The sequence below is a fragment of the Thunnus maccoyii genome, chromosome 7, assembly GCF_910596095.1.
Source record: "Thunnus maccoyii chromosome 7, fThuMac1.1, whole genome shotgun sequence".
Taxonomy (NCBI): domain Eukaryota; kingdom Metazoa; phylum Chordata; class Actinopteri; order Scombriformes; family Scombridae; genus Thunnus; species Thunnus maccoyii.
This window is the reverse complement of record NC_056539.1, coordinates 24,581,719-24,601,974: the sequence shown is the minus strand read 5'-3', so window position 1 is coordinate 24,601,974 and position 20,256 is coordinate 24,581,719. Positions and strand designations below refer to the sequence as shown.

The window sequence follows — 20,256 nt, the reverse complement described above, 5'->3', positions numbered from 1 at the left end:
TCCTTTGCGGCCTTTATCAGTATGTCGCTCTTTCAATGCTGCCTTTGTACCGACGCATGATCAAATGAGCTGTCTGACAAAATAAACATAAAGCCTGTAATCTCATATGGCATCGATGCGTCACAACTAAAGGACAAAAAACAAGCAGGCATCACTGAATTCATGCCACCCTGAATGACCCCCCCTCTGTCTCTGACATGACTCATCATGGCCATGGGGAGTTGGGAGGCATCACGGCAGACTGTGTGCACTGTGTTACAGATGACAGCTTGGTTCAAATTTTTATGTTCGGCAACCCTCAACTGGGGTGACTTTCAAAAACCCTTTTGACATTACTGAGTCACTGGCGGTTGTACTTACTGGCATTCAGCATTTTTCCTATCACTTCTTCTTTCAACGCTTCCTGGCAGACAGAATTAATTCTTTAACAAACAGCCTCGTAGCAGAAATTAAAGCTTGAGTCGACTAACTTCCTTTTATTTTTGACAGTGCTTGAGGTCTGACTTTTTAACAACAAGAGAAATAAAAAAAGTGAGAATTGAAATCATCACTGGTTACAGGAACAGTTTGGGGGCGAAAGTGGATGAACTCCTCCTATGAGGACACGAGCTGTTATTGCTATGTCAAGCAGAAATACTGTAGGTCAAACCCGGTGCGTTCCCCATAAGAACAACGGTTTTCAGTAAAACGTCCACAAGAAAAGTCTCCCTCTCCATCCTCCCCTGGTGAATTTTAACAGTTTGCTGAATGATATTGACATAAAAATGACTCACAGACAAAACAGAATATCAAAAATCCTTTGCAACCATCTTTCATTATATACACAGATAGGGAACTGTGTACAGCCAACGCTTCTTTCAGTGCTCCTCAGCAGTGTCTTACAGTGGGACTACAGATGACAGGTGCTTTGTGTCGTGTGGTTTAGTTTCACTGGAGGTGCTCTTTTCTCTCAGTTGCAGTTCTCTCTTTACCTCTAACTCCCATGGCTTCCTTCCTCCCCTTTCTCTCCTCTTGTTTGACTCTCTCCCTGCTGATATAGTGAAAATCAATGGCTCCTCTATTCAGTGGAAGGTCTGATGTCTGCTAATGAAATCCTATCTGCTATGAGTCATCCATCTGATAGCTACTGGGACAACGAGTGACAGAAGGACTGTCTCTGCAGCACACCTTTATGGGCACATTAATCCATGCAAACATAACTATGTTGTGTGTAGTGGTAAACACTTATAATTGAGGTCACTCTCCAAGTTAAACTGTCCATATTAAAAGCCAGACACACACACACACACACACACACACACACACACACACACACACACACACACACACACACACACTGACCAGCAGTGGTCAGGCTGTTATGGTCTGTGATCAAAATATTCTCAGCCACTAGCTCTGGTTTGTACATACAGCATATGCTTTGAGTGTATGATGTATAATGTATGTATAATGTTCATATCATATCCTCGAAAAACTGACAACCCTGTTTTTGTAGCAATACTAGAAATGTCCATTTTTATCAATTAAAAATTTAACTGCCACACCACTTGTTGGGAGTTAGATTATCTGTAAAAAAAAAAAAATATATATATATATGAAGTACAGCAAAATCATTTTCATTAAGCTTAAGTGATGGTTTTGGTGAAAAAGAATAAAAATAAAAAAGATCTAGAAAAAAACGAAAGGATGGTAACAGATAGCATTTATGTTTGCTTAAATAAATGTTTATTTCCTGTGAAGTCAGTTTCCTGTTTTGTGCTAATATTAGTCAGCCATGTTTCATCTCTAACTAAACTTACAGTGTCAGACATAAAGCTCCAAAGATCTATTCATCTGGGAGCATACAGCTTTTCATCTGACTATCTGAAGCGAGAATATCTGTTAAATCTTCATTGAATTACTATTATTCTTAATCCCTTATTTCATTCATAACTTTTATCATAACATTTTTTTTTACATGACACATAATCTTTTTCATAGGGCGCCCACACACAGTTTGTTTATAAGTGACCTGTGATCAGGCTATTAGAGCTAGACCGATAAATTGACCAGGCTGATATTTCAGCCGATATGAGCTTACTGCAGATATACATTTATCTGTGCATATGTCAGACGACACGTCACAAGGAATTGGATTAAAAGAAATGTCAAAATTGGTTCACGAGAGAGCAATGACTTGACCAGTTAAGAAAAAAAAAATCAAGACATCAGTATCAAAATTACTTGTTTTTGTTTCAAAAATACTTATCGCCCCATACAGTATAAAGTCCAAAATATCAATATAAGTATTGGCCTCAAAAATCCAGTATCGGTCAGGCAATACAAGATATGTACTGAGTGGGACACTTGACTACTTCCTTCTGATATAGTTGAAAAATATCTTGTCTCTACACTCTAGAGGACAAACCACTTGATGGTGTTACAGTTTCTAAACAATCTCAAACATATCTTTGACAGTTATGTAGTGCAATTTCTTCTTACTTATCAGCCAACATACGCTGACAGCAATATATCTGTGATATAAGTAATATTGGATGATATATCGGCTTAGCCAGTTTATAGGTTGGGCTCTAATGGACAAAAATATCCTTAATTCAGAAAATACAGTAAGTCATAGAGGTAGAGGACTATTGGTTTTCTAGTGTTGTCTTAAGGGCCATTAAAAATGACCTATTTTTTTGGAGTGACATCAACTTAAGTTTGCAAACACGTTTACTTTCAGAGTCACACGAATCAGTGTGTGCAAACAAGCGGAAGTACAAGGTGTGAAAATGACCTTGCATGTGAAAATGAAAGAGATAGGCCTAAGTCTAGCGATGCATTTATCTTTCGCTCTCTTGCATATGGATGTTAACCAGGCCTATACCCTATGTATGCAAAAAGTACAGACACATAAAGTCTCACACTAACTCAAACAGAAACTTTCCATGCAAACAGTACATGCCTGAAAACACACACAGCTGGCCGGACACTTCCACCCATGCTGCGTTACTTTTTTAATCACATCCTCAAAACACTCAGTTCATCCCTCTTTCATGAATTACATTTCTCTGACCCTCAATCCCTGCATCTCCCTCTTTCTCTCTCTCTCTCTCAGCACTCCAACCTTTCAATCCCTCCTGCTTCACTACATCTCTCAACCAGTATCAATCTAAACGCTGCTAATCTCTTCCTGTAGCTGTGTCTCTGCGTCACTGTGCTAGTGCATCCTCCACTGATTGAAACGGACATCTGTTTGCACTAGTCTGGCTCGTAGCCATACATGCTTGCCCCAGACACATCCACAGATAATAGCAAAGAGGGGATTTCTCACACATATATGGATGAATTATATGCCATTTTTTCCTAATAAACATTGGGACAGAGTGTTGAAAGAACTTATCTATAAAATGGAGGGAGGAAGGAAGAAACAGACATGAAAACTAAAACCTAAAAGGAAACATGAAAAACAGATGTCAGCAGTCTATCTTGTATTTCAGGGCTTACTCCCACAGATAGTTAGACGGACATATGATAATGTGAGGTCATGTTAAAATACTTCATCTAAAATACCAGTGATAAAACAGACACACAGATGTTCGTGTGTAAGTTCCCAGAATCAAAGAGCAAATGGAGTCAGCAACAGTCAACAATCTCACAGGAAGAAACTAATTTTAAAGAAGGTTGAGATGCTATTTTCTTCACTGACGCTAGCCTTAGTTGGAATTCAATACAGACAATAAGTTATTGTTTGAGTAATGTTGGCATGATTCTCAATTTCTTAAGTGGAAAAAGTATATCTTGCTTTTTGTATTTCCCCCTGGCAGTATTCCTAAATATGTAACCCACTGGGAAACTCAGGAAATCATTAATTGAAGTAGATGATGCAAGCTGAAGGTAAGTGGTACTCAAAAAACACAAAACATATCTCATCAGTGCATCAACTAGCACCATGATCACTGGCACTGATAATTATCTCACGAATGGAAAAAAAGGCCCAACAAATCCATTTAGTTGCAATGAGATTTGATGTTAATTTATTAATTAAGTGGCGTCGAAGGAGATTGAGCCAAGCACTAACAGTCAGCTTGGGAGCTACATACATTATACATAGAGGCACATTAATATTCGATTGCCAAAATAACTTCCCTGAGGGTTTCCCTGCCACCACGTCTATTCACTTTGTCTTCGATAATATAAAAAAACATCAAGAGTTTCACGTCTGCAGAACAACAGGAAATAAAAGACACTTGGGGGAAGAAATTAGTGAAAAAAAAAAGACCAAAGGCTTCTCAGAAGGAGAGGGGATGGTATGAGGCAGAGGATGTGGGAACAGCAGAGGTAAAGTGAAGACAGAGATGCCACTAAAGTCAGGGCCACCGAAATCATTACCGATCTGGGGCAATAAATTATGGTGAATGAGTTGATGCAGGGATCTGGATGGACCCGCTGTTGTGAACGAGCCTCTGGAAAAACAGCATAACTCAACTTGAATTAGTAAACCTTCCGAGATTGTGTTGCTTTTTCTCTCTGCACATGCAGGAGTGGTAACAGAAATAATGATGTAATTGAAGCTGCCATTTTGAACCAAGATGGGAATCCAGATACAGATAGGTGCAATAAAGTTATAATAGAATAAAAGAAATAATAATAAAATTGAGGATGCCAAGTTCAGGCATAGCTTTGCTTCTCATTCCTAAATCATCCCTTCCACCGCATGAGCTGATCCAATTCCAAAAAAGCAACTGATGTCACAAAAACAAGGAAGTGAATCAACAAAATACAGGCCTTTCATGATCACACTGTCCTCTCCCCCCTCCCTCTGTATCTATTTGTCTTGCCCTCTCCCTGCGGGGTTCTGACACACATTGCTGCTCTCCATGTATCTCTTGCAGTCTCACGCTATCCTACTCAGACATTTTAACTCACTTCATCTCCTTTTCTATTTCCACCACACCTCATTTTGTTTATCAGCTTCTTCCTGGCAATGGTTGTATAGTATGCTATTCTCTCCCCTTCTATGTCCTGCTTATGTCAGCTTCTTTCTCTGTGTCTCTTTCATTGTCTGTCTCTCCTCTAATTGGGTACTGTGGATTGCTCTCCTTGCCACACTGCTATGGACTCTATAAAAGACACTATTATGAAAGAACTGAAAGAGAGAGATACAGGGAGACCGTGTAATCCATGATGTCAGGCTAACAGGCTGACCTAGGCTGTGACCTGAACACAGCCCTGTGGTGTGTGTTACAGTGTGTGTGTTTATACAGAGACACAGATGGCAATTCAGTCAAAAAGACAAATAAATAAAACATTGTCTCCCTAAGATTTGTGTTATTTCTCACATCAACACAACAGCATAAAGGTCATCAATGGGACACTGAACTATATTTAAATGTTTTTTTGCCTGAATTCTGCTTATTTATGGATATACAGAGACTTCTCCTGTTCCTTTCTTGTCATAAACCCTGACACAAAGGCACCCAAGGAGCCATCACGGTGATGACATTAGCAGCAGCCCTAACACTAGACTTGTTTTCTTATGATAAAACTACCACTGATTAAATTGGACCACACATCTTTGACAGCAAATCACCTACTGTTTTGACAGCAGGCTCCTCTAATCTCTGTGTGGACCCTGTCAGGTTGCAAACAGCATTCCTAGGCTGTTGGTTAATGCTATGTGCTAATTCCTGCTTGTTTTTAATGTGCTATGTGTAATATTTCGATATGAATAAAATCAGTACACCACTGATGGGGAGATAAGTAGCAACTATTGCATGGAAATTATTTTTATTATCATTTAGTCAAGGAAAATTACCTGCTACATTGAGTACAATGTGCAGATTTAATGTTCATTTTTAACTACTCTATATCATCAAACAGACTGAATAATGGTCCTGTCAAATGCAAAAATACCTCAAAAAGTCATGTTTATCTGATGACATTTTTGACAAAGACATTTCTCAAACTGAATCCGATATGACATTCAGAGGAAACAGTTTGATTACACTGGAGAAGCTGCCACTGGATTACACAAACATGTTTGTTTATCTGGCTCTGAATCTTAGGCATCATTGCATAAGTGTGTGAGTGTGAGTGGGTGTGTCTGCACAGAGAACAAAATGGAATTTGGGAAGGTTGTTGTGAGGCTGTTCTGCTGCTGTGTCTATGAATGAATGGATGAATACGGTGTTATGGAGAGTACAAATGAGAACAAGCCAATTCATTTTGACTGCTTTTCCCTTCATCTCCTCCTCTCCTGAGTCTCTGTCCCTGCGTGTCTTTGTTGTGGGAAAGTTCATTTGGGTCTCTGTCAAACTTATTGTCAAGAACAACTACAATGGACCCATTCTACTGTGACACATTCAACAATGAGCTTTCCTCTGTGTCTACCACACTTTGTGAAGAAGACACACACGCACACAAACAAGCACTTTGATGATTGAACAGACATCCACATGCATGCGTTTTTCATGCTGGCATTGTCTAATGTCGTGTTCGCATCCATGCACACTTGTCACTTCTCCAGAATACACGCTGACGTCAGATGTAGCCTTGTCTACGAGCAACGCATCCTTTTGTAGATGTTACCATTAACACAAAATGTCTTCCAGTAAAAATGATTTGTAGATCTGTGAGTCTGTGTAAGGCTGTGTTTATTCAAGACTCTTGACCAGAGCCACCAGATTAGACTAATACCAGGAATAACAGGGACTCAATTTATGACTCAGGACTAAGAATCAGTGGCACCAGTTGTTAAGTTTATTCAAAGTGACGGACGACAGGGAGATACAATTATGCATTCTGCATTTCATATTCACAGAAGGTATGCTGCTCTGTTTCATACCATCATAAAATCTCTCCCAGGCTACCGAGGGCTGTTTCCGATGCATCAGCCCACATGAGTTATTATGCATTTGGCTGATGGCAAGACATCAAATTACTCATTTGGGTATGCGACAGGGTCAGTTCAGCAATCGTTGCACAAAAGGCTACGAGACGAAACATATAACATTAACAATTCCACGACAATTGAACAGGCCTGGTGCAACACTGGCTTCCGTCCTTTTTTTGTGCCTACTCGAACACAACAAATACCTATTTATTCAGAAATCAATGAAAAATTACATTTGGAAGCCTCTGCCCAGCTCATTACAAAAACAGACATGAGTCAGCCTTATGGTCGTTACCAGGGAAACCATATGACAGCAGAGTCCCTCTGAGTGAGAGTTGGAGCGTATTTGCTATGCGGGTAAATTGAGCAGAGTTGACCGCAGACATGCTGACTATTTGACATCACTGATCCTTCTCCATAGCATTTCCAAGTGATCACAGCAAAGTTTTTGTCATGGTAATGTTCTATAAACCACTGTGTTTGCGTCTGTTAGGTTAGTACAGTTGCATGTTTGTAATTATTGTATGATATGGTTAAACCTATTATTCATGTAAGCTAATGTTGCCAATGTTGTTGTAGGTAAGGTTGTGCGGCAGAAAGGAGAAAGAGAAAAACTGGAATATGACAAACCAATGTCTTTCAGTGTTTATTAGATATTCATTATCAACAGAATCATAAGCCTGTTATGACAAAGCTCATAATAGTGATGGGTTAATGTTAAGTTGTAGTCCAAGTGCTGGCACTAGACGCATCAACAACAGACTGGTTATTCCACAGGACTCTCTGCAGCAATATCATGATGCTTTCATTACAACTAAATTGAAAGAGATGTTATTTTATGCTGCAATGCTTTTGACAAGCTGAGTCAGTGGACATGACCCTCCATGCTTGTATGCATGACATGAGTTGAAACACAAAGACAGGTAATTTAGAGCTTAATTTGTTTTTAATTGTATCCTGGCAAAACCAGTACAATCATACTGATATAATGTAATTTATAGTGTAATGTAACGTAATGTATAGTGTAATTTGACAACCCCAACTCAGCTACAATGACACAAAAGCGAACAATTATCAAGTTATGGTTTAACATAAAGTCAGGTAATAGACCATTAAAGGAATGAAGTGGAGTCCGCCATATGGCCTAATGTCCTCTCTGACCTCTGCTCTGCAGCATTCCAGTTAAGGGTTTATCCAAGTTTCAGCCCAGCAAGCTCTAAGTACTCGGCCTCCCTGTGACAGTCTGATTCCTACTCCTAGTAACTAGGATTAACAAGACTACACATCTGAAGCCCTGCTAGTGGCCATGAGAGACCGTTCATTACACCCTACAAAATTGTAGGACAGAGTCAACAACATACTAACTATATATACTGAAGACATACTGACAACAATTAATTTTGCTATTCTTAGAGCCTTATCCGTACTGTGACCACAATGTTAACTTTCTCCTGATTGTGGTGCTGCGGGAAATGCCATGGGGTCATTAAAATGAAACGGGTTTTCCCATTGGGAACATAAATGTGCTCAGTTGTAACAGTCTACCGATATGATTATGAGATGTTTTGTGTACAAAGTTTACATTTTAGTCCAAGGGTGGAAACAGAGGAAGTGCCCAATATGTGAAATGTTTAGGCGCTAGGGAGCATGAGAAAATGTCATGGCCATCTGCCTAATAGATGCTGTGTGCAAGGGGAATGTTTTGGCTTGTTGGTAGTGCTAGAGGAAAAGTCAGAGGGTCATTATATGCATTAGGATTCATCCTTTGGTGATAAGGAATATCCATAGTAAACTGCACAGTAATCTGTCCATTGGTTTTCAAGAGATACACTGTCCTTATGCTGTTAGAAATGTAAGTGTTTTATTAAACTTCACTATTGTGTCACTTAATATATCTGCCACCTCTTTTAGCTCCTACCCTCACAGTCCAATGGGATTATGAATCCCACGCTATACTGGCAATGATTATCTTCAGGAGAGCTGAGTAAACTTCCAGTGAAACAACTACCACACAAGTTCAGGCTCTAGTGATTACAAGAAAGCACACAAGAACTTAATAGTAGAATTTAATAGTAAAATACAGTTACTATTAAATCTGCCTAGCAATTAAATATACACACTATGCACCACAAGCAGAGATCCCAAGATATTAATTCAGAAAATTATCATGATATGTGGTAAGTATGATACATGAAAAGTACTTTTAGATTGATATAAAATATACCTGGAGAGGGTCTTTTAAGGAAAAAATAATTCATAGAGTTTTTTTTTCTGAAAGTATGATGGATTTTTGGTTTTGCCGGAAGTAATTTTCATTATGCTCATTTGGAGGTCACAGTTTACCAACTGTTTTATTTAGCACAACATCCCTGTCTCTATCCACTATATTGTGTCTAGAGGGAAGGGGGTTGTCATTCCTGAGACTAGCACAAACTATCAAATTCATGCTTCTGTCCTTTTTGAACTAAAATTAAGTAATCACTCCATGTCTTCTACCCCATGTGTTACCCAGGGACAACCATGCTGGCCATTGCATGGGACTTTAAAAAGCAGAGCTAACAAGGATTAGCTTCCAATTTTAACACCTGACTGTAATCCTGCCCTCACACAGTCCATGCTAAGCCTGTGCTAGCCATGTAAATGGAAGGGAAGTTGTTTGTGGACTGTTTTTTTCCCTTGCAACTGTTACCTAATAACCTGGCACCTGGCTCGTGACAAATGTAGTCAATGACAGGACAGCACACTTGTAGGAGAAGAGGTGGGGGTTGGTGGGGCAGGCAATCACAGGCTTGAAGTAAAGCTGGAGAATTTTATATTAAAAAGACTCAGTGTGTAATCCAACTGCTTCTGCCAGTGTAGTATTCTTGTGTTTCAGATTTTGTATCAGGAGACAATACTGTACATAAAACTGAATCAAGGATTTGTATACATCTGTGCAATGCAACATGGAAGGTGGACCACATACTATCCCATCTTACTGATCAATGCTGTGCAAGAGCTAGGCTTTACCTTCAATATACTTATTGGTTAATAAACAATAATTAACCATATACTAAAGGGGAAAAAACAGAATGAGTGGTGAGAAAGGTGGGTGTGTGCTGCAAACACAGCTCCATCCAAACTCCGACAAGGACAAAACGGATGTGGCCTTCTGTACCACATGATATTTTTATTAGCCACCTAAACTAATTAAAATATGATTCACTCAATTTAATTTTATATCTACTCCCAACTAAACACAGCAGACCAGTAAACATAGATCTATATTTACCATGCATTACCCGTTAACAGACAGAATGGACATGAAAAAATGAGAAACTCGTTTTGGACAGTTGTGAAGTTCAACAGATCACCAATAACGTGGTTACATGATTTTAAACAGTTTTCAGTGGATTATATGAGGTAAGAACTAGGGATGTGCAGAGAGCCCTGTATTTGTATTTGTACCTGTATTTGTTGATATAGCAAAATTATTTGTATTTGTATTTGAATAAAAGTGGAGATAGACGTGAAAATCCAGTTTTTGTTTTTATTACACTTTTAATTTTAGGATGCTAAAGTGTTGAAATAAGTATTCATCAATAAACTATCTTAAGAAGGAGGTCCCCACACCAAGTCTCGAACTCAAGTCTCCCAGATCATAGATGACTGTGCTGACAACTGAGCTAAAACTCCGCTCCATGCCACTCCATAGACAGACCTGTAGCTATTTATACACCCATAACAACAACAGCATAGCATGTAAGTTGTAGGGAAGAACTTCAAAGGCAATTATTGCTTTGCACTTTTCATTTATTGCCTATTTTTTTTTACAACCTAACAGAAAGAGGGGGAACAATATGCTATAGAGAGTCCCTTGAAAGTACTTTGTGCATGTCTGTACCTCAGTTTTGTCTCTGGGGAACACCCCCAACTCCGGAAGTGATGTCCAAATGAGGAAATATGCGTCATGCAACAGGTAGATGTGACTCCCCTTGTTGAGACCCGCTAATAGACATAACACAGTGGAGCAGAGGAGAGAGACTGCGATAGCGATGTAACCGACCCGCATGCTGTTATTTGATGGGTTTTTTTTTCCTTCCCGAAAACAAATCATTTTTAAAATATTTGTACGAAATAAATATTTGTAAAAATCCACTATTTTTTCTTTTCTGAATACTGTATTCAGATTCAGCTCCACCCCTAGTAAGAACTCCCTATTTGGATGTATAGTGTGGCAGTGATCCATTTAGTTTTTTACTTTATTTGGGGACTGCCCATTGGTCCAAATGCCCATTATACCGAAAACCCAATAGTTCAAACTATTGGGGTTTCAGAATAGTGGGCCATCAGACCAATGGCAGGGCACCCTTTATTTTTATGTGTCTTACTGTCCAGTTCACTGCTTTACTATTCTACCCTGTCTGCAAACCAAATTTCCCTTGTAGCACGGTGATGTTTGATTTACTGATTTAATCTGTTTTCATGAAATTTCACAACTTAACTGCCACTTCTGCAAGATGTAGAAATGTTGGCTAAGCAAACATAACAACATCCTCCATGGCATCTTAGCAGAAATGTGCAACACACTTCAAGCCAGTAGGCTAAGCATTCCAAATGAGAAAAAAATGTGGTTTGGGACTGTGAATTAAATATGACTGAGAACTGATGAAAATCACTAAGTCCAAACTAATGAAAACTACAAACTATCAGAAAAGCTGTCACTAAAATTTACTGTCCAAAATCAATATGCAGGTACCACCCTTTATTCCTGAATTAAATGACCTGGCCACTGGTACGATAAAACAACATGTTTTATTCTGTTGTGTGAAGGCAAAGAGAGCCAACAGCACATGAACAGGGAGCAATCACATCATTCCTGCCTAAACACCGATAGAAAGACACCACCACAGATACACGAAAGCAACCAGACAACCAGTTAATGAGATTCTTCCTAGGCAGCAGACACACTGGGATGGAGTCACTAAATGCATCGGAATAAACAGGCTTCAAGAACACTATCATCTTTCTTTTTGGAACTTAGACAAAAAATAATCATCTTAAGGAAATATACTTGTGTGCAGATGGCTAATGTTGATTTTTTTATTATATGTACACTGCCTCAAAATGTTGCCTAGGCATCATGGACTGAAAGCTTACATAACTCAAGGTTGATTCAGTGAAAAGCAACATTTCTAGGTTGTTCCGGTCAAATACATAGCCATGACATGTTAAATATAGGATGCCTAAACAACATGAAGATAAGAAATAAAAGATATCATATGAAACGTATGGAGAGTTTCGTGTGCCAGCTGCAGAGCTGTAGGGATTCATGCCTACATCACTGGCCTTCCCCCTGATGATGCTATCAATTAAAGGGACATGAAACTAAAACAGTCGTCAACTCTCTTTTTCCTCACTATGCTAAACCTAACAGTGATGGATCAGTCCAACTATGGGTGGGCACAAATGCATGCATGCACCCACCCATACAGATATGCAATCCACACGCAAATACTGGGTAAAATGGCAATGTGAGGAGATACACAGTAGAGTCATACAGCACTATGTGTATATGTGTGTGTGTGTGTGTGTGTGTGTGTATGTGCATGTGTTTCAGAGTACACCATACAAAGAGAATTTATACAAGTGAGCCAGCTGGGCACATAAGCCCTCCTGCACAATAAATCCAAATAATCCTTTACGATGGGAAGTGGGAAAGGGGGGGTGGACAACATATACACACAGACACAAACTCACAAAAGGTACACACGGTTCAATTAGCCTCGCCATTGTGCATCTGTGGTAGACATTCAGTGTCTGTGCCCTTTTCCCAAGAATAACATGCAAGTCACCGGAATGTATGCACTCAAAATAGCAGGGCGGCTTATGACATTTGAACCTCACAAACACACACACACACGCTTGCCAGCAGATGAAGCGGTGTAGGACAAGGACATAAAGGGGGGATTACCCTGAATTACAACAGAAAGGGGGACAGTATATTAATCAAAAATGTCATCGTACCTTCCATCATGGTTGCAGATTTGCATTCCTCTATCTCCAAGGAGCCTGAAATGAAAGCAGGAGGTGTGGGGGGAGAAGAGAAGAAGCCCCCGGTTATCAGAAAGATACAGTAAAATTGATGGGCAGCAGAGCAGCCGTATGCGTGTGGCTAACGCCCTGGCTAACTGTGAGCCTCCGACACCCCCAGACGTCGCCTGTCAACTAGCCAAAGAGGGAGAGAGATACAGAGAGAGATAGAAAGAGAGAGAGAGAGAGAGAGAAGAGAGAGGAGGGGTAGGGGCCTGGCCGGGCTAGCTGCCGATCAGAGCTGGGGCTTAAGCCATGGATGCTGCTACTGCTGCTCCTGCTGCTGCTGCTGCTGCTACTGCGGCTCTAACCTACACATTCAGCCGAGGATGCTGAGAGGTGGGGGAAAAGCTAACTGGAGGAAAAAAAATAAATAAATGAAGCAGGGTAGAGAGAGGGAGAGAGGCAGAGAGACTGAGAGGGTGGGAGGGAGTTTGTGTGTGTATGTGTGTGTCAGGGAGGGGGGTGGTAGTGTTGAGGAGGGGCGGAGGCAGTTTGCTGAGGTCATAGATGGGCTCAGCCAATCCCTGTGGCTCTTTGTGGAGTCACATGGCTTACAGCTTGAATCTCCTGACACCATAGCCCAAGAGAACACTACATTAGTAACCTCTCTTGCTTAACAAATAACTGTACGGATACACTAAATACACACACACATTTACACATCCAAATAGAGGCACAGACAAAGCCAACAGACATGTACAGAGTAAATACAGAGGATACACAAATGCACAAAATACACACACAAACACACACACACACACACACACACACACACACACACACACACACACACACACACACACACACACACACACACACACAAACATCAGTGCAGTGTGCCGAGCCTGCCCAGTGGTGAATGACAATTATTTGCTCACGGAGAGAATAACGTGCAGGTGTGAGCCAAGTGACAACCCATGTTTAGCACACACGCAGGCTCTATTATAAACACACCACTGCACAAAATATTTGCCCTGCACCTTCTCTCACAGTGACTATTCCTGTAGTAGCTGCTCGTGTGTGCCTGCCTCTGTGTCCCGCCCTCCTTAGAATATCGGTGTGGTTTCACTCTGCCCTTTCTTTCTCTCCTCCTCTCACGGTTCCCTCCCACCTTCCCTTCACTCTGCCAGTCTGTTTCACTCCGCTGTCTCTCTGTGCCTCTGTGCTTTCCCACTGCACCGGGACGAGGATCGATCAGCGTGACGTCATGGCAACGCAGGCTACAAATGCAACCAACAAGCAGGAAGGGCTGATGACAGACTGGCCCCTGGAGAGGGGTGTGTGCTTGTGTGTGTGTGTTTGCTGATTAATTTTCTATTAGAGGGTGGAGAGAAAGAGAAAGAGAGAAGGGGGGGGGGGGGGGGGGGGGGTGTTTATGTGGACAAACCAAAGAGCAGAGGAGACTTACAATTAGGCAAACCTGGAAAACAACAACAAGAAAAGAAACAGTAAAGTGACATTTGGCCATGAACCAGGAATGAATACAGCAACAATTGGAATCTATTACTATCATCATCATTAGCTGTATTAGTGGCAGTGTTCTGTATTGTGTATCTCTAATATTATACAGTTACCAGTATGTATTTTTCATATAGAAAGCAACATGGCATACAAACATACATACACCTACATATGACAACAAAGACTTGTTGCTACAAATATTTGAGTTCAGTAGTAATATGCATTTATTCCAAAATACTGAAGCCCCTTTTTGGTATAGCCTAAATCATAACAATACATTTCCTCATATTTAAACCTAATTTATTTATTCTGTTTTGAATATACACTATCCGACACAGACAATGCAGCCAGAAAGAACAAATAAACATATAAAAATTTAAAAAGCAAAAGCAATAAAATGTGTAAAAATGAAATGAATAAAAGGAATCCACAAACAGAATGACGACACTCAGTTTGTCCATACACAAATGCTGTGCATATCAAACACAGATACAGTTCTTGTGTCAAGGAATCCTACATAGGCTTTCAGGAGGTTCATGGAGGAACCCCACATCTACTCAATGTCCTTGGGTTTTCCCTGCATCATTGGAAATCCAACATTTGCCACAGAAAAACACTTGATACTAAAGTGCTTTTAACCACAGGCTGAGAGTTGTTTTTTCTGTAGTCTTTCCTAATATTACTCTGTGAGTCTGATTAAAATTGAGAGAAATCTGTGGGAAAACTTTATGAGCAAAGTGCATTTCTCTCTATTTATTTCCAGATTGTGTATGACTTACTAGGAAATCCATGTAATCATTTATAGCTGTGGCAGTTCACAAAAAAGAAATGGAAAATATGTGTAAACAAAATGTTCGGTCTTAGGGGCTGACAGAGATAGAGGTGTATGGGTATTGTTCACATATACTGTACATTTGTATAGACACATATGCATATATGGATGTATACTATCTACACCATGTGTTTATGTGTATTTTCATTTTCTCCAGAGCAACAGGGTATCTCTCTCCCCCTCTTCTTTCTTCTGTCATGCTTTAACCAGAGCCAGCCATGTGCCTCTACGTGCCTGATGCATCCTCCTAAGTAATGCTTAAGCCCCCCCCCCCCCCCCCCCCCCCCCCCCCCCCCCCAGCCAAATGTCTTTCTCTTCATCATCTATCACTACTTCTTCCCTTTTCATTTGCTGATTTCTTCCCCCTTTTCCCTGTTTTCACCATTATTTTGTCAAGATGCCTCCATGTGGCCCACTCTGTCACTTGCCTCCTCCCTCCTTTCATCACACTGTCTCTCCCTGCCCAGCTCCTCTGTCTCAACACCCAGCAGATGCTCCCAAGGAGGGGGTCCCCACCCCCCAACCCTGCCCCCAGCTTTAACTCCCTTCCCCCTCATATTTCATTCTCTTACTCACTCCAAAGCTGTATCTACTGACTTCCTTGGCCTCTCCCCTTTTTGATTTAGTTCTGCACCCTCCCTTCCTTTTGGCTTTTTATCTACCTCATCATTTATGCTCTCTCCTCATATCTATTTCCCATCACTTTCTCTCTCTCCCTCTCCCATTTTCTTCTAAATCATTCCTCTTGTCTCATACCTGCTCACTTCCCTTGGCTGCTAGATAACCAGCAACTTCTCCTGTACTGCCATCTAGTGTTCACTTAGACTAAGGCAGGATATTTTCGATTGCACTGGTGTTATGGCTTCACTGCTGAGGAGTTGTGGATGTTTGCTCATACAGTGCACTGTACTACCATCTGCACACTGTACTGGGCATGTCTGTGATAACAAAGCTGATATCTGGAGGTATGTACAGTGATTATGCAGCTGACTCATGCTACCAGGACAGCTAGTGGAGGAGTGTAGAATAAGGGAAGAGGAAGGGAGGGGGATTTGCTATATAAAGCCTAATGCCCTATAAGCTATGTTTTGGAGCTGCAGCAGAGGAGCAGCATGAATAAAGATACACACTTCTGCCTATTATTATGGAGAAGAACGGACCATCACACCCACCAAAGTGGGCATTTGCTCAACATATCAGGGAGAGGGGCCATTCATGACAAATTTGATGAGTGGTTTTGCCAACACTTTTTAACTTCCCACTCATATGCACACCAATATTGTCCAAATTGCCAAAATCCAATCGCACCTAAAAATATTGCACAATAACTGTCAAAATCGTCACCTTAAAGGCAAAACATATTCAAGTTTGGTATAAAGTTGGACTTATTCCCATATGAATGTCATCATGAGACTTTAATTTGATGTGATGTTTTTAAATAAATAATTTGATCCAATTTGCTAAATTTTTTATTTGTAAAGAAGAAAAATCTGAATTATGTAAAACCTTTTCTAGTTTTGTTGACTGAAGTAAAATGTTTTAAACTTTTCACAGTAAGTCCTTTAAGTAAGTCTTCCAGAGTTGAGATGCAGAGGACAAGCTGTTTTATTTGCTGTAAGAATGGAAACTTCTAACTGGGCCTAAAACGAATAAGGGTTTATAAAATTGGCTGTTGTGAGGGATGTTTTTAGAGAATACTGGGGTGAAATGGATGAAATGAAATATGGTGAGAAAGAAAATAAATTAACAGAAGCCCTCTGACATTTGTAGAGTATGTGCTGAAAGTCTTGAAAGGGGTAGAGAAAAGTAAAATGTCCAAAATAATTGAAATCTGTCTGCTGAGAACATATTTAGACCTGAATGTTCTTGCAGTATTTAAAGAGGTTATATTGAGGGTTCTGGGTATAATGAAAGAGTGTAAATCCAGACAAAAAAGGCAGTGAAGTCATAGCCATAGGTGAAATATCTCAGATCTAATCTCTTAAGATATCACACATATGTTCCAGTTGACAGTTAGGCCTAACATTTTGCAAACCCTCCTTTTAGACTGCCCATGCTATTCTCCTCTGTATACTATTAGTTATGTCTAGGTTAGGTGTTTGCTAACATTATTGATTTAATTGCTCACAAACAGATAATCATTAATAGTCAGTCAGTCCATTAAAAATGCAAAACAGCTTTAGTATGCCTCAGTATGTCACTTTGCTTTTGACTTTTTGTTATTTTTTTGCTGCTATAGATAGCTTTAAAACAGTGCAGCCATAGTAAAAAATATTGTTGTTGTTAATGCTGTCCTTGTGTACTTTAGTATGTCATGTGATGGACATGCCATGTGACACTATTAGCCTCTGAACTAGAAACAGAAGCTTAAAAATACAAACTGAGGGCAACGTCTTTGTCTTTTGTCACTTTGTGAAAATTGACATCAATATAACCTTACAATGTTACAGGTAGAGTCAGTCATTCTGGAGAAAGAGTGTTGATATTCGAACTAAACACCCAAACAAATACACCCCTCCCTTTGTGCTCCCTCAGAAGCTCCACCCCCCAAATTCATGGATGCGCATTACCAAGGCACTGACCAAAAAAGAAATATGGTAGAGTCCAGAGTGATGCGTCAGCTGTAGAGTCACTTCTGTTCCTCTCACACATTATCACGAGCAGAAAAAAAAAAATTGTTTCATGTGAGCACATCAGTCCATCCACACTTCCTGCAGCCTCCCCACTTCTCACTCGACCTGCGTTCAGCGTCTCTGTCCACAGAAGCGGCTGTCTGTTAGCTGCAGCTCCTGGGGAGCTGAGAGGACAGCAGCCGGACAAACTGCCTTCACCAGGCTGACTAATAGCAGAAATTTACTGAATGAGAATATTTTGCATATCAGCTCCAGGGGAAGAAATAGACAGTGTTTGTATTTACTGATTCATTGATAGGGTTAATACAGTAAATTCAACACATATACATCGAGATATTTATGTGATTTAAACAGCTGCCTGCTCAGATTTCGCTTCACTAAACACGACAGAAACAGACTCAGAGAGTAAAAAAATATGGTGGGTCTCCATGAGACTGTTCAGATTCAGTGTGGACTGACATACTTAATAAAATGGAAGCCTATTTGTTCCGTGAGAAAACACTTTCTATGTGAATTAGCCACAACCTCCCCCTCTCTCCAGTTCCCCAGCCCTCCCCCACCATTCAACAGGCGCTGGAGACTGTCATGTCACACAGATAGCTGCTCTGATGATTTCACCTATCCTGTGACCAAGCATGAACACCTCCTGCTGATCGGCTGGAATAGATTTGTGTGGCTCGGTCTGAGCCACTTTGTTTCCCATTTACAGAGCCAGTGCTGTGTATGAACACTAGGTTTTTTTTGATGAGTATGAATATGAATGAATATTCAATGAATATGACAAAAAGTGTATTGAACAATCTTTCTCCAGAATCACTGACTCTACCTTTAACTCAACATGGTGACCTGGGCTATGATCCAGTTGACTACATTACATAGCAGGCCAGTGGATCTGACATGCTCTCTCATAGGCACAACATGATTGATAACATGAACATGATTGTCTTTGATCACTTAGCTTTGATATCAAAGCTCTAAGAGATTTGGAGTCAATTGAAACAAACAAAAAACAGACAGTAGAGGAGAGCAAGAGAAAGTAGCAGAGCATGCAGCTTTAGGAAAATTAATTGTGTGTGGTAATAAATGCATATTCTTCTCAATGACAGTACCAGACTGTTTTCTGTTGCACATACACACAAAAATGCATAAGCATGCATACACACACATCCACATATTATGGCAACAAAATAAAAGGTCAGTAAAAAGTGAAGGTGAATGACCACAAGCACACACACTTACTACTACAGTAAAAAATTCATACACTCACAACTCATTTCACCACAGAGATCAGATAATCTAGAGTAAACCCTCTGAGGATATAAACACAAGAAAAAAGAAAAGTGACTTATATCTCTTGTTTTCAGGTATGTTAACAATCTACGTTCTCACTGCTGAGGAGGTACTGTACTGTCGCACAAGAGACGGGTTGTACTTACTGTACCTGCAACGATGCGAAACCAGCCGGTACACAGCTCCTCAGCCATTTAGAAATCTCTCCATGGACCTCTTACCCCAGCCAGAGGGATGAGAAGGGAAGAGAATGAACAGAGGACAATGACGGTCTGCTGGAAAAAAGAAGGACACGAGGATGAGGACTAATCAAGGACTCTGCCTGCCTGAGCTACTGAGAGGACACACACAATGGTGCGGATACCAGCACATAAATTAACAACTGCAACTGCACTGGCAAAGGCATACACACTGCTATACACCAACATAAACCTGTGGAGAATACTAATGTGGCACAGTAGGCAATGAGTCCAGATTAGTCGGGCACTGAAAGGCGACATTTTTATAGTGTATGCAGACACACATATTGTGAATAGTTTTCCCTAATGATGTACAAATTCTGGAGTACTAACAGAAGACAAATATTTTAGACTGTATATATGCAAATAACAGAATTCACATTTTGTCATTCTCCATGTCTACCACTTTGTTATGGTATTTCAAAAATCCAAAACTTTTCAACAGTCTGAATGTGCCTTTGAATAAGCAAAGCTATATATGATGTGGGTATTACTTTACTGACTTCATGTACTTTTAACTTCAGGTTCTTGATGCTATCAACTCTCCCTGCATGTGAAAAAGAGCCGTCTTTGCAAGTTTCACGGAGTAAATTACAATTCAAGTTAACCTACAGTACTGAAGGTATGAAATCATAGTGAAATATTCATGAAGAAACAATATTCACAGGTCAGTCTTTTTTGTTTTCGTTTGGTTCTGCTGAAGACACAGCAATGTCAAAATATTAATGTTTGCACTATTAAAGGCTGCAAAGTAAATCAATGTGTTCCAGTCTTTTCTCACCTCTGACGTTTTCTATTCTGGACTTAAGCACCTGATTCTGCTGCACATCACCAGCAGAAAACTTCTTAAAT

General features: G+C 40.2%; 1 protein-coding gene across 9 annotated transcripts in view; it reads right to left on the bottom strand.

Moving 5' to 3' along the window:
• The window catches only part of sgip1a (SH3GL interacting endocytic adaptor 1a), an 84,301-nt gene that overhangs the window by 50,957 nt on the left and 13,088 nt on the right, over positions 1 to 20,256 (bottom strand). For 6 of the 9 annotated variants that reach the window (XM_042416298.1, XM_042416299.1, XM_042416296.1 and 3 more), the window contains exons 2-3: positions 19,317 to 19,440; positions 12,881 to 12,925 (exon numbers count right to left, since the gene is read on the bottom strand). In XM_042416298.1, coding sequence (XP_042272232.1) covers positions 12,881 to 12,925; positions 19,317 to 19,359 — 88 coding nt within the window. In that variant the 5' untranslated portion in view covers positions 19,360 to 19,440. Of the gene's footprint in view, positions 1 to 12,880; positions 12,926 to 19,311; positions 19,441 to 20,256 lie in introns of all 9 variants that reach the window. The other 3 variants (XM_042416303.1, XM_042416297.1, XM_042416301.1) reach the window with 3 other exon arrangements.